This window comes from Bos taurus, chromosome 15 (assembly GCF_002263795.3).
Source record: "Bos taurus isolate L1 Dominette 01449 registration number 42190680 breed Hereford chromosome 15, ARS-UCD2.0, whole genome shotgun sequence".
Taxonomy (NCBI): Eukaryota; Metazoa; Chordata; class Mammalia; order Artiodactyla; family Bovidae; genus Bos; species Bos taurus.
Window position 1 is genome coordinate 48,430,937 of NC_037342.1, and position 16,869 is coordinate 48,447,805.

General features: G+C 37.6%; 1 protein-coding gene and 1 pseudogene across 1 annotated transcript; both read left to right on the forward strand.

Annotated features, from left to right (window-relative positions):
• The first annotated feature begins 6,545 nt into the window (after positions 1 to 6,545).
• Positions 6,546 to 7,505, forward strand: OR52Z1 (olfactory receptor family 52 subfamily Z member 1). Its single transcript, NM_001390580.1, has one exon. The coding sequence runs from the start codon at positions 6,546 to 6,548 to the stop codon at positions 7,503 to 7,505; it is 960 nt and encodes a 319-aa protein (NP_001377509.1).
• On the forward strand, positions 11,544 to 12,425 carry OR51A61P (olfactory receptor family 51 subfamily A member 61, pseudogene; annotated as a pseudogene).

The window sequence follows — 16,869 nt, forward strand, 5'->3', positions numbered from 1 at the left end:
TATCAAACAGCTCCCCAGAATCAGTTTTGAACGTCTTAAATGCTAAAACAGATTTAGGGCTAAAATCCCCATCAGTTCAATATCAACATACGGAAAGCTTAAGCCCAACGAATTTCTATCACTACCTTAGTTACAAAACCATGAACCCTTATCTGTCTCTTGAAATCCACAGAATTTTGATACTTGAAGCTTTTGGCTGCACGACTTGATCTAAAGTGATGGCAAAATCTGACATGAACTGATGTAAGGATATTTATCATCTTTATTTATTCTGCATAGCTAAATATTCATAGGCTCTTTGAAATAATGTCAATCTATTGAATTATGAAGAAATCATCAAGATCCCAGTGATATGATTATGTAACATCAAGAATATGATCTTGTAACTTTTCTAAACTCTGGAAAATTATTTTCTAAAACCCACGGCCCCAAGAGTTCAGGTAACAGACTATAGATACCTGCGTGTGAGTGCTCAGTCGCTCATCGTGTCCGACTCTTTGTGACTCCATGGACTTGAGCCCACCAGCCTCCTCTGTCCATGGGATTTTCTAGGCAAGAATATGGAATGCATTGCCATTTCCTTCTTCAGAGGATCTTCCTGACCCAGGGATCAAATCTGCTTCTTCACCTCTCCTGCATTGCAGGCGAATTCTTTACCACTGAACCATCAGGGAAGCCACATAGATATCTAGGAGAGATTGAACACACTGAAGGTCATTAATAATGATTAATTCATCTGTGTAGGATATTAGTAGAGCTGGATTTTAAACTAGTAAAGGCTCACTGCTATTTTGAGATTATATATCTCTGAAATCATTACTTAAGAAAAGCTTTTGGTCCAAAAATGCATAACTTTTCAAGTAAATGGGACAACTAGATCTATATATTTCCAAAATTTGGAAATATTAAAATAAATTATCAATAGAGCCTATAGCCTCCTCCTCTGGATTATAGTCTTTATTCTTCTGGTCACCACCAGATACTCAGATGCAGAGGCCAATTCTTATGGTCACCTAATTCCTCACTCCTCTTCCTCAATATCTTTTCCTTTAACATGCTTTGGTTCCCTTAATTGGTTTTCCAAGGGCAAGTGGGCAGATAAGTACTGTTCTTTTTTTACATCCAAACCGTCAAGGAGAAACTATTCCGTTAACTGTCATTTATGGTTTCAAAATCTTTTTATGGAAAGTATTTGAAATACAGGGAACATTGAGTGTCTGTCCTTCCAAACAGCATTTACACTTGTGTAATAACATATTTTCAAGCACAAACTGGAATCAAGATTGCCAGGAAAAATATCAATAATCTCACATATGCAGATGGCACCACCCTTATGCCAGAAAGTGAAGAACTAAAGAGCCTCTTGATGAAAGTGAGAGAAGAGCGTGAAAAAGCTGACTTAAAGCTCAACATTCAGAAAACTATGATCATGGCATCTGGTCCCATCATTCCATGGCAAATAGATGGGGAAACAATGCAAACAGTGAGAAATTTTATTTTTGGGCGGCTCAAAATCACTGCAGATGGTGACTGCAGTCATGAAATTAAAAGACGCTTGTGCCTTGGAAGAAAAGCTATTACCAACCCAGACAGCATACTAAAAAGCAGAGACATTACTTTGCCTACAAAGGTCCATCTAGTCAAAGCTATGGTTTTTCCAATAGTCACGTATGGCTGTGAGAGTTGGACTATAAAGAAAGCTGAGCACCGAAGAACTGATGCTTTTGAACTGTGGTGTTGGGGAAGACTCCTGAGAGACCCTTGGACTGAAAGGAGCTCAAACTAGTCAATCCTAAAGGAAATAAGTCCTGAATTTTCATTGGAAGGACAGATGCTGAAGCTAAAACTCCAATACTGTTGCCTCCTAAAGCAAAGAACTGACTTATTAGAAAAGACCCTGATGCCAGGATAGATTGGAGGTGGGAGGAGAAAGGGATGACAGAGGATGAGATCGTTGGATGGTATTTCCAACTCAAAGGACAAGTTTGAGTAAGCTCTGGGAGTTGGTGATGGACAGGGAAGCCTGTCTTGCTGCAGTCCATTGGTTCTTAAAGAGTTGGACACAACTGAGTGACTGAACTGAATGACTGAATAAGATATAGCCTCTCTTAGCCAGTGAGTACAAAATGTCTAGGTAACTTATTAGATGATTCAGGTGCTAGCTTAGCATTGATTGTCCAATTAAAGTCAGCTAATGGTCAGGCATCATATCTATAGGAAATTTACACTTATATAGGTAAAAAATTTTTCCCAGAAGTCCTTGCTAAGTATCAGCATATAATGGTATTGGAAAGATCCACTTGAAGAAGGTAATGAGAAAACATCTTCCTCCACAAATATCTTTTATCTGCATGAAGTCAGTTTTGAGTCCCATCTATCAAGGAATTGTTTTCACCTCTTCTTTCCTCCATCTGGATCCCTCAAAGGGTGAAAGGGATCTCTGCAGTAGCTGAATAGTATTTCTGGACCTGTGATGCTGGCAGATTCTCTGTGATGCTGACAAGTCTTACCATGCGACCAATGAAAGAGGGATGAAGCCAAAGAGCCTTCAATTTTCAAGGTAAATAAGATGACAAAATCCAATTTTAAATGCCTTCTCGAAAGTGTATAGTTCTTCAATATGTGGCATTGACAACTCAAAATTTCAGATGCCTCCATGGAGACAAGATATCATTGCTGTGGTCTGAGTCTCTGATACATAAAGGAAACTCGGATATTTAGCAGTATGTATTAACTAGGGTGTCCAGGAGTTCTTGCCAGAGCAAAAGCCACACAAATTGTAAAGCAAGAGAAAATAAGAGGGCTTCTCCCTGAGGGTTATGTACTAGAGCCAGCTCCAAATTATCTCTGTGACAGGAGTTAAATTCAGTCCCCCGGGGGTGATGATCTTGGGTCTGAGATATGCTTAGAAGGAAATATAAATAGACAGTTCCAGATTTCCTATTTAGATTTGGGGCAACTCAACTAGTTAAATATCTTCAGGAGCTTAGAAAGTATAGGTAAGTAAACTGAGTAATGTTTAGTCAAAACATGTAGAAAAAGATTGAAGGGAAAAAAAGCCAGCAAACTGCAGAAACAGCTCATTCTTTCCAGAACTTAAATATCTTGCATTTCTTTTAACTCTGACCTATGAAATATTAGACATTAATTGTATGTGACCTGCAATTGCAGTTTCTTTGTGTGTGTGTGTGTGTGTGTGTGTGTGTGTTTTATTAAATGGGCACTCTGCAAAGAGCAGAAATATATATTTTTTCTTTTAAAATCTGTTGATGTCATTTTTCTTTGATATGAAGATTTGAATGTTGTGTTTAGAAGATTAAGCTTATATTCCAAAAGTTAAAAACAAGGTTCACTAGTTAAACAAGCTTAGTAATTAACTATAATGTATATATGCACATGCATGTAAATATATGCATAGATTTTTCCATAGAATTTAGTGAATATGTAATATATGTCAGGTTCTGGACTAGGCAGATTAATAAACTGAAAGAGAGATTGTAACTGCCTTCTGTATGTAACAAAGATGTTGCATCAGCGATGGAACAAGAATAAGACTCCATTTCTAAGCCCAAGTGTTCATGACTATGCTGAACGACCTTCACCTTACAAAAGTAAAATGCCAGATTTGGAGTGAAAATTATCAATTGAGACCATATGTCTAGTATAAGAAAATAAGTCTTGGTCTTTCTGGGTACCTTAAACCAGTTGAGTAGCTGTTTAGTGGATCATAAGACTGAAGTCTAGAAAATTAAGCTTCTTCAAAGTAACAATTGTCTTGGTCTTAATGATAATAATTTTGCATGTGCCCTAGTTACATGTTTTGAGGATAAAAATATATCTGAGTTATATATCAACTACCATAAAATACTAGCTACAGAATTTATTCACATTTCTAAAATTGAAGTATAGTTGATTTACAATGCTGTATTATTTTCAAATGGACTGTGAAGTGATTCAGTTTTATATACATATACATATATATTTCCTATTCTTTTCCATCATAGGTTATTATAAGATGTTGAGTATAGTTCCCTGTCCTACACAGTAGGTCTTTTTGGTTTATCTATTTTATATATAGTATTCTGTATATGTTATTCCCAAACTACTAATTTATCTCTCCCCACTCCCCCTCCCCCCACCCCTGCCCTTCATTCCCCTTAGGTAATCATAAATTTTCTGAGTCTGTGATTGACTCATATTTTAATTGATGTTTATTTGTAGATATCTTACTAAACTTCAAATTAAGTAACTTGTTTAATAGTCATGTAGTTGGAATATGACTTCACCAGTACTTGAATACAATTCTATGTGGCCCTAGAACTACACTGTTTCCATTAACCACATGCTGTCTGTGTGCACATGTTCAGGCCCAGTCAGACTATGCCATCAGTAATATTACAGAGTAATACCCTGATCCCCAGACCTACAAATTAATAACTGCAGGTTATAAGACTACAGTTAAAGCAGAGCATGGATGTCCCCAAAGATCACCAGGGCAGTTAGAAGAAAGGAAAATTTGTTTTCCTTCCTTCCCATCTTCATTTCAGTGTTTCCTTCAATCACATTCCTCTTCTCTCCCCCATCTCTAATGTCCTGATGAAGCCCAACTCTAAACCCCTACCCTATAACTATACTTCACTCATATACAGGGCTCTGGCATAGATATGTGCCAGACACACTTCAAAATTAACCTTTACTCTCACTCTCTGAAATATATAAATCTATCTTAAAAGAAATTTCAAGCAGTTAATTTTGGCTATATGTTAAATGGTGGAATAATTGGTTTATTAAATTAAAAAGTAGATCCACAGACATAAGAATCTCAATTTTATTCCAGCATTTTTAAAAAATCACATATCAGTTAAGAAAAGGCCTAATGGGGATGACTATTTGAGTATTTTATCTTCTAAGTTGTAACTCAAGAAACAGGGGTCTGAACATTCTAATCAGTCAGTCACAAAGTTGCTCAGTCATGTCCGACTCTTTGTGACCCCATGGATTGTAGCCAGCTAGGCTCCTCTGTCCTTGGGATTCTCCACGCAATGGAGTGGGTAGCCATTCCCTTCTCCAGGGGATCTTCCCAACCCAGGGATTGAACCGAGGTCTCCCACATTGCAGGCGGATTCTTTACCATCTGAGCCACCAGGGAAGTCCAATAGTTTAAATTGGAACATTCCAATAGTATAAAGCAATAGGTCAGGATATGCAACACTTAATAAACAATAAACATAGTAAAGCATACTGTTCAATGATTAATATACTGAACTGCAGTAGAATCAAGGAGTGAAGAGGAATCTGTTTCTAAAGCTCACATGCCTTCTCGGAAAATAAGAAATTTTACTAACTTTGATTTGAGAATAGGGACTAGGGAAGAGTGTAATCCGCTTATTTTATACATGTGTCTATAACTGTACTTGCAGCTACAGGTTTATGTGTATACACACACAAACACACACACATACTGTGTCTCCCAGCCTGCCTTTTGACTCAGCATCTTCGTTGTTTCTATCGACCCTCCTTTGGAACTAAAGAAAATTTTGATCAATCAATAAATAAGTCAATAAACAAATCAAATAAATTTGATCAATAAACAAATAAGTCCTTCTCTTTTTCTGAAGAACTGTGGACTCTTGCTTTATAATGTGAAATCATTGTGGTTTGCTGCTGTGGTGATATTTAGAAATACAAAATATATAGTCTAATTTTCAAACAGTGATAGAAGTGAGATAGAATATATTTTTTCCTTTACCAAATGCTAGGCAAGTCCATCTAAGAAGCCAACTCAGTCTGGCATTGTACATAGTTTGAGTTTTCAATGTGCATCCTGCAATTTTAAGAAATGTATTGAAGGATCAGGATCACTCTGATTCACTTGTGTATCCTCAGTGCCTGGCATAGGGCTTAGCATCAAGCTGTTGGTTCGTTAATGTTGAAGAGGGCATATACCTTGAAACCTATTTTGTCAAACTCTAGTTCCTTCCCTCCTCCATAAGCTGTATACTTCAATTTAACATCTGTCTATTTTACTCAGAGACATGATCAGTGAATATTTTGATAACATGTTTTTGTAACTAGTTTTATTTTGATAGATTGTGTTAGATGGTGTTTTAGTTCAAAGCTTTCAAATTCACTTTGGCTGATTTTAAATCCAGTGGGACCTAGAGCAAGAGTCTAAAAGCTTTGGAAATTTTTTTTTTCCATCTTATAGGGATAACAACAGCCATGTTATGGATTATCATAAAGGTATTTTCAACAGGTTAAGGTGAAAACTTAATAAGTTAATATATGTAAAGTATTATGACACATATTACACTTTTACTAAATATTAACTGATATCTTTTTCAAGATACAAGATTCAGTTATTCCATGGAGGGAATCAAGAGTGCAATTTTAGGCTAGTTAATCTATCTTGCTGTCCTTTCATAATAACAGATGAGAAAAGAAATCTGATCAGACATCACAGGGACTAAAGTGGTGCACATGAACCTGAGCTCAGCCCTATGGTCTTTCCCTGAAGGTCCTGGGTCTGGAATAAGCAGTCACAGATGGCTCCTTCCTCTTACAATTACACCAGTCCTCAGGATATGTGGTACTTCCTAATTGGAATCCCAGGACTAGAAGATGTGCACACCTGGATCTCCATCCCCATCTGTGTTATGTACATTGTTGCTCTTGTAGGTAACCTCTTCTTGATCTTCCTAATTGTGACTGAGCAGCATCTCCATGAGCCCATGTATCTCTTCCTTTCCATGTTGGCTTTAGCAGATGTCCTGCTCGCCACATCCACAGCCCCCAAGATGCTGGCCATCTTCTGGTTCCACTCCACGAGTATATCCTTTGGTAGCTGTGTATCCCAGATGTTCTTCATACATTTCATCTTTGTGGCAGAATCTGCTATTCTCCTGGCCATGGCATTTGACCGCTATGTGGCCATCTGTTATCCACTGAGATACACTGCGATCTTAACCTCCTCAGCCATTGGGAAGATTGGCATAGCAGCTGTGGTCAGGAGCTTTATCGTATGTTTTCCATTCGTCTTTCTGGTACATCGACTTTTATACTGTGGGAGAAACATCATTCCCCATTCCTACTGTGAGCACATGGGCATTGCCAGATTGGCTTGTGACAATATCAATATCAACGTCATTTATGGCTTGACTGTGGCCCTGCTGTCTACAGGACTGGATATAATGCTCATCATTATGTCCTACACAATGATCCTTTGCACAGTGTTTCAGATACCTTCCTGGACTGGGAGATTTAAGGCCCTTAGCACATGTGGTTCCCACATCTGTGTCATACTTATGTTCTATGCTCCAGCATTCTTTTCATTTACTGCCCATCGCTTTGGGGGTAAAACCATTCCTCATCACATCCATATCTTAGTAGCAAACCTCTACGTGGTGGTGCCCCCAATGCTCAACCCCATTATCTATGGAGTAAGGACCAAACAGATTCAGGACCGAGTGATTTTATTTTTCTCCCCCATCAGCATATGTTGTTAAAAAAAAAAAAAAAAGGCTAAATATTGGTTATTTCTGAATAAAACACTCACTGCCTAAAAGTCTGTTTCAGTGAGGAATGGGAATAAATGAAATTCACAAAAACATTAAAACACACCAAAAACTGTTAGGATCTGCCCAAAAATGGCAATGCCAGTGCATTTTTCCTAAAGTTCTTAAAGAGTTTAAAAAACAATATTTTAAATTAATGTCATTTTCAATTCTCCAAGCTAAACATTCTATTATCATGTCTTTTAACTTATTCTTAAGGACACATAAAGATAACAGTGAACAAGAGAAACATATTTTAGGACTCAACCCAGACGGGCTTTTCCTGTATAGATCGGGGGAGTAGGAGTGGTGAGAGGCTGTACACTTTTTATAAACATTCTGCTGAAATTCTGATAAAATAAATTCAGCTGAAATACAAAACATTCCTGCTAAAGTCAGCAAATACTTGGATGAATAGCATGAAGCCACCATATTATAGTTATTTTTGTCTGTACCCACTTCTTAAGCTAAAACATGAGTTCTGAAATCAGATATTTTCTAATTCACTAATATCCTATAAAGTCCACTATAAAAAATAGGTACATGGTATATTTTGAGTCAATTTTTCTACATATTGGGGATTTTAGGCCCAAATCATCAATGAAGATTTCATGGAGGGACTAGAAGATTGGAAAGGTTTATACCCAGGCCGAAAAAAAAAACAAAAAAAAACAAAGGCAATTAAAGATCAGAATATTTACCCAGAATCTTGTATAAAAAAGGCTTTAAACACACCAAATGTAATTATCTATAAATTGTGTCTGAGTGAGTGAGTGAAGTCACTCAGTTGTGTCTGACTCTTTGTGACCCTGTAGACTGTAGTCTACCAGGCTTCTCCGTCCATGGGATTCTCCAGGCAAGAATACTGGAGTGGGTTAACATTTCCTTCTCCAGGGGATCTTCCCAACCCAGGGATCGAACCCAGGTCTCCCGCATTGGAGGCAGACACTTGTGTCTAGATTTCACCTAATTCTTTCTTTTTTATTAAACATTTTTATAGTCTCTGCTTTTTCAAGACCTAATATCCTGTCATGAGAATATGAAATTTGACATTACTTGGGGCTTCCCTTGTGGCTCAGACAGTAAAGAATCTGCCTGCAATGCAGGATACCTGGGTTCCTTCCCTGGATAGGGAAGATCCCCTGGAGAAGGGAATGGCTACTCACTCCAGTATTCTTGCCTGGAGAAGCCCATGGACAGAGGAGCCTGGTAGGCTACAGTCCATGGGGCAAAAAGAGTCAGAGATGACTAACCAACTAACACTTACACACTTTTTTCAATTTTACACTTAAATAACTAAATAAAAGCTTTGAGGCATTCTTTTGAATATTTGCAAAATTTCCAGTTGTTTTTCCTCTTTTTCTGTAACACACCTATATATAGTAGTCAACATAAGAAATGAAAGGATGTTTCCTTGACCTTTGAAGTCCTGAATTATGATTTGACATATATTATATTTGTTTTAATTTCAGTAAGGGAGTATATTTTAGGGATGATATTTTAGTATCTTTCTTATTGGTTTGATAATTAAATAAATACATCATATAAGGGATTTAGCATTTAATTTTTAATTTGGAGCATGATAATAACTGTTATGAATATAGACACTAAAAACTCAAGTCACCAAACTGAATCTAGCCCTACTGCCAATAATCTATAGAAAAATGACTTCACAGAAAATGACATTAAATAAAATCTTGACAAGAGTTGCAACAAAGACACTTCTGGTTCAGTGGAAAGCTCTTCAAGGAATGAAGGGCAGGAAGAGAATAAACAGATTCCAGCATGATGACAAAATATTTGTTTAAGTGGCATAAATCTTAAAACACAAGGTTTCTTACTTGATTACAGCAGTGGAGAAATAAGAAAATGCCAATTTCACATCTAGAATGTATGAAATATGATAAGAATTAAGAAAAAACACTTGAATAAATATTTCAATGTTAAAGAAACTTTCAGCTTGAGGGTTTGGGTGTTTGTAGATGCTAGAAAGGAATTAGGATATTGTTGTCTGTGCTTCTCTCCTAAATTCATCTCTGAACTGTTGTCTTGGAATGTTTGAAGGGGCCTTTGCTCATTGTATATTGTTCATTATTAGGTTAATAATTCTCTTTGAAATGATCTATAAATTCAATGTAATGTAAGCCCAATTAAGTACATATTGAAATACATAGTTGATGTTTCTAAGAATAGTCATCTTGGCTAATTGCTCCTGGAAGAGTCCTGACTCATCTTGCCTCCCCTGCCAATCAATTAAGCACATATTAGGAGAGGTAGCAACTATACCCAAGGAGAAGGCAAAGGGAGACCACTCCAGTACTCTTGCCTGGAAAAATCCTATGGACGGAGGAGCCTGATGGGCTGCAGTCCAAGGGGTCGCACAGAGTCAGACACGTCTGAAGTGACTTAGCAGCAGCAGCAGCAAATATATCCACAGCCCAGTGGGAAGGAAACAGCAGGAGAGGGATGCATGGATTGATGTGCCTGCTCTCAGTTCCACCTGATATGTGGGACCAGCTGTAGTTAAGCCCAATGTTGTGCTGGTTCTGGTTTGTACCAGTTTGAGGAAGCTGGTTACAAACATATCACATATCGGCTCTGCGTTCAGTGGTACCATGTTGGTTGCTTGAAATTGCTCAGCATGGGAGTATTCAAAGAAGTTGGCAATGGGTACAGGTCAAGGCATTTTTATTCAGAGAAGTGATTGGTAAACATTTACCGTCATTCGAGTGGTTATACTTTACAAAAAGTGCTAGCTCAATAGGAGAGAAAGACTTCATCCTCACTCACCACACCCATCCTTGAGCCAATCCTGAAATCTATCTTTGACCGCTATCTTAATACACAAGGCTCTGTTACAAGTGAGAAGAATTTTAGTGTGTATAAACTTGTTCCTAGATAAAGAACCCTGGTCCTGAGCCCTAGTACCACCATCACACTCAGCTTGTGATATCCTGATAGCTTTGGTGATATTCTCAACTTGGATCCCAGATTTCAACAAGAGACACTGACCCTCCTGCAAAATACAGAGAAGCGCTCCCTGTTGTCCATGGATAGCAGGTGGAGAAGGAATGAAATGGTAAATTTAAAAAAAGACATTGGAAAATATTAAGAACTGGAAGAAACTGTCCCTCTTTTCTAATATATTAAATTGTTTTAATTTATGTGTTGAATATTTAAAAACTGAAAGTGTTAGTCACTCAGTTGTGTCTAATTCTTTGTGACCCCATGGACTGTCCATGGAATTCTCCAGGCAAGAATTTGGGGTGGGTAACCGTTCGTTTCTCCAGGGGATCTTCTTGACCCAGGTATCAAACCCAGGTCTTCTGTATCACAGGCAGATTCTTTATCATCTGAATCATTTAGTATGTTCCAAATAACCCAAATATAATAGTAAACAGCATATATTATGTTGTATTATTATTATTACAGTGTTTATATCACAATGTTGGATCTCAGATAACTTAAGTGACTTTCCCAAGGCCATAAGTCTATTAAAAGAACTATGAATTATCTTTATTATTTTCTTGCATTAATTTTGCTACTAATTCAATCTTGCTCAAACTACAGAAACCTAACAGATCCTTCAGTTATCAATTTCCATGTGAAGCTGTCATCTCTATGCTTATTACCATTGCCTTTCACCGCTATAAATAATCCTGCTTGATATTTCTATTAATGCACAGATTTCTATTAAACAAAGAAGTGTTTAGTTTGTAGTTCATGTAGGGCCACTCTTCCACACATCTAGTCAGATTTATCTTCCATATACTGTGGTTTGCATATGCTCTTGTTTTAGAAATAAGCTTTCCATCTCTTTTGTAAGAAAATACCCTCAGTATGACTGTCAGGAGCTCAGGATTTGATGCATAATAACTAACAACTTATTTTCCAGTGTCCCTGTGCTTCTCAGCATCCTCGGATGAAGTCCCATCATGACATTTACAATAGTTCCACTGAGTTCACACCTGCAACATTCACTCCTGTTGGATCCCAGGGCTTGAAGCAGAGCACATCTGGGTATCTATACCATTCTGCCTGATGTACACTATCATTTTCCTAGGAAATGGCATCATTCTTCACATCGTCCGGTTTGATCCTGCTTTGCACCAACCCGTGTACTTCTTTCTGGCCATGTTGGTCTTTGTGGAACTTGGTGTCTCTGTTTCCGGGCCCACTGTTGTTGGGCATTTTCCTCTTTGGCATTAATAATATAAGTTTTGGTGGTTGTCTGCTACAGATATTTTCCATGCATTCTTTTACCCTCATGGAATCAGGCGTCCTACTGGCCATGTCTGTAGATCACTTTGTGGCCATATACAGCCCACTGCGATATACCATCATTCTGACAATTCTCCGCATCAGCAGGATGGGTGTCACCATTGCCTTTCACAGTGTGGTGCTCGTGTTCCCACTGCTTCTTCTCCTGAAGCGTCTGCTCTTCTGCAGCCACAATACCCTCACACACTCTTACTGCCTCCACTCAGATCTGATCAAGCTGCCCTGTGGAGATACCCACCCCAATAGCATCTTGGGTCTCTTTGTCATTTCCTTTACATTTGGGCTAGACTCATTGCTGATAGTGATTTCTTGCATGCTGATTCTTCATACAGTACTGGGTATTGCTTCTGGGGCAGGACGGTGGAGGGCTCTGAACACCTGTGTGTCACACACTCAGCTGTGCCTGTGTACTATGTGCCCATAATCATTCTTTCCCTGATACATCGCTTTGGGCACCATTTACCTCTATTCCTCCAGACTGTCATGGCCAGTGTCTACCTTTTCTTCCCACCTGTGGCCAACCGCATTGTTTATAGCATCAAAACCAAGGAAGTTCTCAGGAGCATTGTTCGACACTGTCTAAAAAGAGGGGTGTGGTATCTCAGAGGATACTCTGAAAACACAGGAACTTGGATCAGAGCTATTGCCTGGATATTAGACTTTCAAATGGGAAAATTATACAGTTTATGATTTCTTGTGAGTGAACTATAAACTTTAGTAGATGAAGAGACATAGCTCAACTCCTTCCTCCTGATAATAGATATATACCATTACTCTGAAGTATACTACAGAAAGAAGTATGGCATCTGGGTATGTCTTTTTTTTTTTTCCTGTGAGGACATCATTTTACTGTTGAATCCTTGAATATTTTATTCATTTGTTTTTCTCCCTGGAAATAGGTAGATAAGTACTAGGAATTTTGTTTGTTTGTTTGTTTCCTGGTACATGTAATTTAGTTACATGTTTTGTAAGTAAAAAGAATCAAGACACAAGAGTATGAATTGTATTATTTCATTTATATAAAGCTTTAGAATAAGTATAACTAACTTAATATAAAGAAAATCAGAACAGTGGTTACTTCTGATGGATGTAGAGGTGAGAAAATGACTGGGGAAACATATAATGAAATCTCTGGGAAGATATACATGATCTATGTTATGTTTATATAAGTTACATGCATGTACCCATTTGTCAAAATGGTATAGCTAAACTAAGCCTTGTGCACTTTAGTGTATGTCAAAATTACTTGTAAACCTCTAGACAATAATGATAAAAAGATAATAACAATAATAATTGGGTTGCACAGTGGGTGAAATTATGGAAAGGTATGAGAATGGTATATTGTTAATATAACAATGAAAACTTGTTGAAGCTGGTTGATGGGTAGATGAAAGTTCATTATAATAGTCTGTTTACTCTTTATATTTGCAATTTTTATAATTTTTTTTAAATATACTAATGGAGGATTCCTATCAAGATGGTGGAGTGGGAGAAAATAAAATTCACCTCTCTCCCACAAAGAAATCAAAAATATATCTACATGTGGAGCAATTCTTGCTGAAAATTAACTGCAGACTGGTAGAAAGACTCTTGTAGCTATTGAGGCTTTAAGAAAAATTGCATGGAAACATGGAAGTGGGTAATAAGAGAGGACACATGAAATGAAGTCAGGACCTGTGCCACTGTAAGGGACATGGAGGGGGATTAAGTGGGCAGAAGCCCTCCCTGGGGAGTGAGTGGTTTGAGTCATATATTGGGCACTGCCAACTGCAGCCCTGAAGTCTGACACCAGGAGAAAGACAAGTCTCTTTGGCTGGCTGGAGGGCTGGTGGGACTAACAGGATGGCTGTGGGAAGCCTGGACTCTGCTCTTGAGGAGCAAGTGCACACATGCTTGCTTACTCCTGAAGCATGGCAGAGAGAGTGGATTTGTTCACCTGAATTATGTAGTAGCAGGGTGTGTGTCCTCAGCTACCTCTGACTCTTCGCCACTCCATGGGCTGCAGGCCGCCAGGCTCCCCAGTCCATGGAGTCTTCCAGGCCAGAATACTGGAGTGGGTTGCCATTTCCTTCTCCAATTTAGTAGTAGACTGGCTCCTTATCAACAGGAAGGTACATAGAGAAGAAATAAAGTGATGCAGTCCCCTCAGGCAGGGCCTGTATGACTCAGCTTTTATATTTTTCCCTCTAGATGATTTTGACTTTCCACAAACTACAGTGAATACCCGCATATATCATTCAGTCTTGAATGATAATCATCAGTTAAGAGGGGTTACTGTCTTATAACAAAGTGAAGTCGCTCAGTCGTGTCCGACTCTTTGCGACCCCATGGACTGTAGCCTACAATGCTCCTCCGTCCATGGGATTATCCAGGCAAGAGTACTGGAGTGGGTTGCCATTTCCTTCTCCAGAGGATCTTCCCAACCCAGGGATCGAACCTGGGTCTCCCGTATTGTAGGCAGATGCTTTACCATCTGAGCCACCAGGGAAGTCCTTATAACAAAAGTTAAGTGTAAAAGGTGACATGTGGCATCATTTATATATGTATATTTTCTGCTTTTGTATACTTTACTCAATGTATTTTTTCCCATTTTTCAAATATCTGTCTTTAAAAGTACTCAATTCAGTGAAATCATAAAAATGGAATAGGATATTTTTAATAGCTTAGTCCTTACATTTTCAATGTAGTTGAAACAACATTCCACAGTAGTAAATACTGGTAATCCCCATGATAATCCCATAAATTAGATACTATTATTAATCTCATTATACAAATCAAGAATCTAAGAGAATTTACGTAAATTTTTCAAAGCCACACAGTGAAAAATTGTTCTTGCCAAAACAAGTCTGCAATTTTGTGTTAAACAGTTGAATCAGACTTAAGTCCAAAATCTAATTTTTTCACTATTAATATCTATGGAATGTTGCTAGTGACTTGACCTGTTTGAATTTAGTTTTTTTCGTTTGTAAATAGAATATAAAACAGTTTAGCTTTGATGGCTTAAAGATTACATGATTCGTATAAAGCAGTAAGCACAGTTTCTGGTAGAATTTGCTCAAAAAGTACTTAAAATTTATTGTAGTCATTACTTTCCCACCAAATCTGATAAAAGTCTGTGAATCACACAGCCAAAATTCACAATGCCTATATATTCTGATTTTTAGGTTCAGTAATATCACAATGCTGCTGCTGCTGCTGCTAAGTTGCTTCAGTTGTGTCCGACTCTGTGCAACCCCATAGACGGCAGCCCACCAGGCTGGGATTTGCCAGGCAAGAACACTGGAGTGGGTTGCCATTTCCTTCTAGAAGTCATAAATTTGAAAAAAGCTCCATATAGTATACTATACTATGTGATTTACATAGATTAAGATAATTTAATCTATAGAAAAAGATATGAAGCCACTGCTAGTTTTTCTTACATGGTGCAGCTACAAAAATGGAAACATGGACAACAAATATCCCTCATACCACAGAAATAGTAAGTGGCAGAATCCAGATTAAAAACTAGGCAACTCAAAAACACATTCTTTAACCAATCATATAATGAGGAATATCATAAAATAATTAAATATCGTTAAATTCAAGTCCAATTTAAAAATGAAATATGAAGAGTATCAGGAAATTATATAGACCATTTTCTCCTTTGATATTCATAAGAACACCATTTATTGACCTCTGTTTCCTCTAATTATGGTCATGTAATGATCATATCCAAATGATTCTTTAAGAGGATAATTATAAAATGAGTCTCTGCTTAACACCAGTCTATCTGACCAGAAAATAAGTCTAATTGGTTTTACTCTGCTGAAGACCAAGACTGCTGGATTGGTGTGTGTTTGATAATGAATGCATATCTGTACTTTTGGTAAACAAATTAGAATTTATGATCCTTTAAAACATATCCGGTAGCCTAACCACTCCTTAACCACCCCCAAAATCTAGATAGGTATAGACCTAGGCATGAAGATATTTGCAAATATTACAGTAAAGTTGGAAATAACTTTTTTTTTAACCCATCTTGGAGTTAAATGACATGCCCAGGAACAGTTTATCATAGTATGAACTAAAATTTCAATATGAAATTTTGGCCCTATGAACCTGGACTGAGTGAGAACATCTCAGCTGGAGAAATTGTTATATGAGTTGGCATAATGAAGGTGTTAAATAAATTATCTCAAGTAGATAGGATTGCAAACATGTTTGCATAGTTTGAGGCTGAAAAGGATCCAGGATAGAACTGTAGGGAGTATAAAATGGATGAGGGTGGAATAAGTGAAGGAGATGAAGAGGCACCAAGTACCAGTTATAAAGTGAAAAAGCACAAAGACATAAATTACAGCACAGGAAATATCATTCATATTTTATAAAACCTTTGGTGTATAATCTATAAGAATATCAACATGTCTACATTTAAGTGGACTTGAGGTTAATTTGCAGATGAGAACATCAGAAAGAAAGTCAACTAACTGAAAGAAAACTTGTAAATATATAATTTTTTTTGTTTTTAGCCTGTGAGAGAAAAGAGGGGAGTGAGAAGGTATCTTATCTGCAAGTTATAGAAATGATTTCAGGGAATATTACATGTGAATGAACCCAAGAGGAATTAATTAAAATCTGTTGGGTCCCTTGTGGTTACTCTAGTGGCTAATAAATCCCTGATTCCAAGTTCCCAACTCTGCTTTCTCCAAACATTTATTAGGGGGTATTAAAATTGGTGGCTAGCAATTTTCCTCCCCAATTTGAATCAATAAATTTACGCTGTACCCAAGAATAACTCAGACTTTGCTCAGAGTTTGGTTGGGCAATGAGCACACAAACATCATCTCAGGCAGAAATGGAGAAGAAGAGTGTCTGTATCCAGAGTGAAAATAAAATATGAAGAAATATTCCGGTTTTTCACATGTTACATATGGCCCCAGCACCAAATCGATTAGAACGCATGACAGTGACTTTGTGCTGATGTAGAGGGGACAGATATAAGAGGAACTGCAGAACAGAACACGAGGGCATGAGACTTTCTTCCGTCTCAGGTGGA

Excerpts from the sequence above, each read along its gene's own strand:
- OR52Z1 (NM_001390580.1), top strand. The coding sequence starts at position 6,546 with ATGGCTCCTTCCTCTTACAATTACACCAGTCCTCAGGATATGTGGTAC.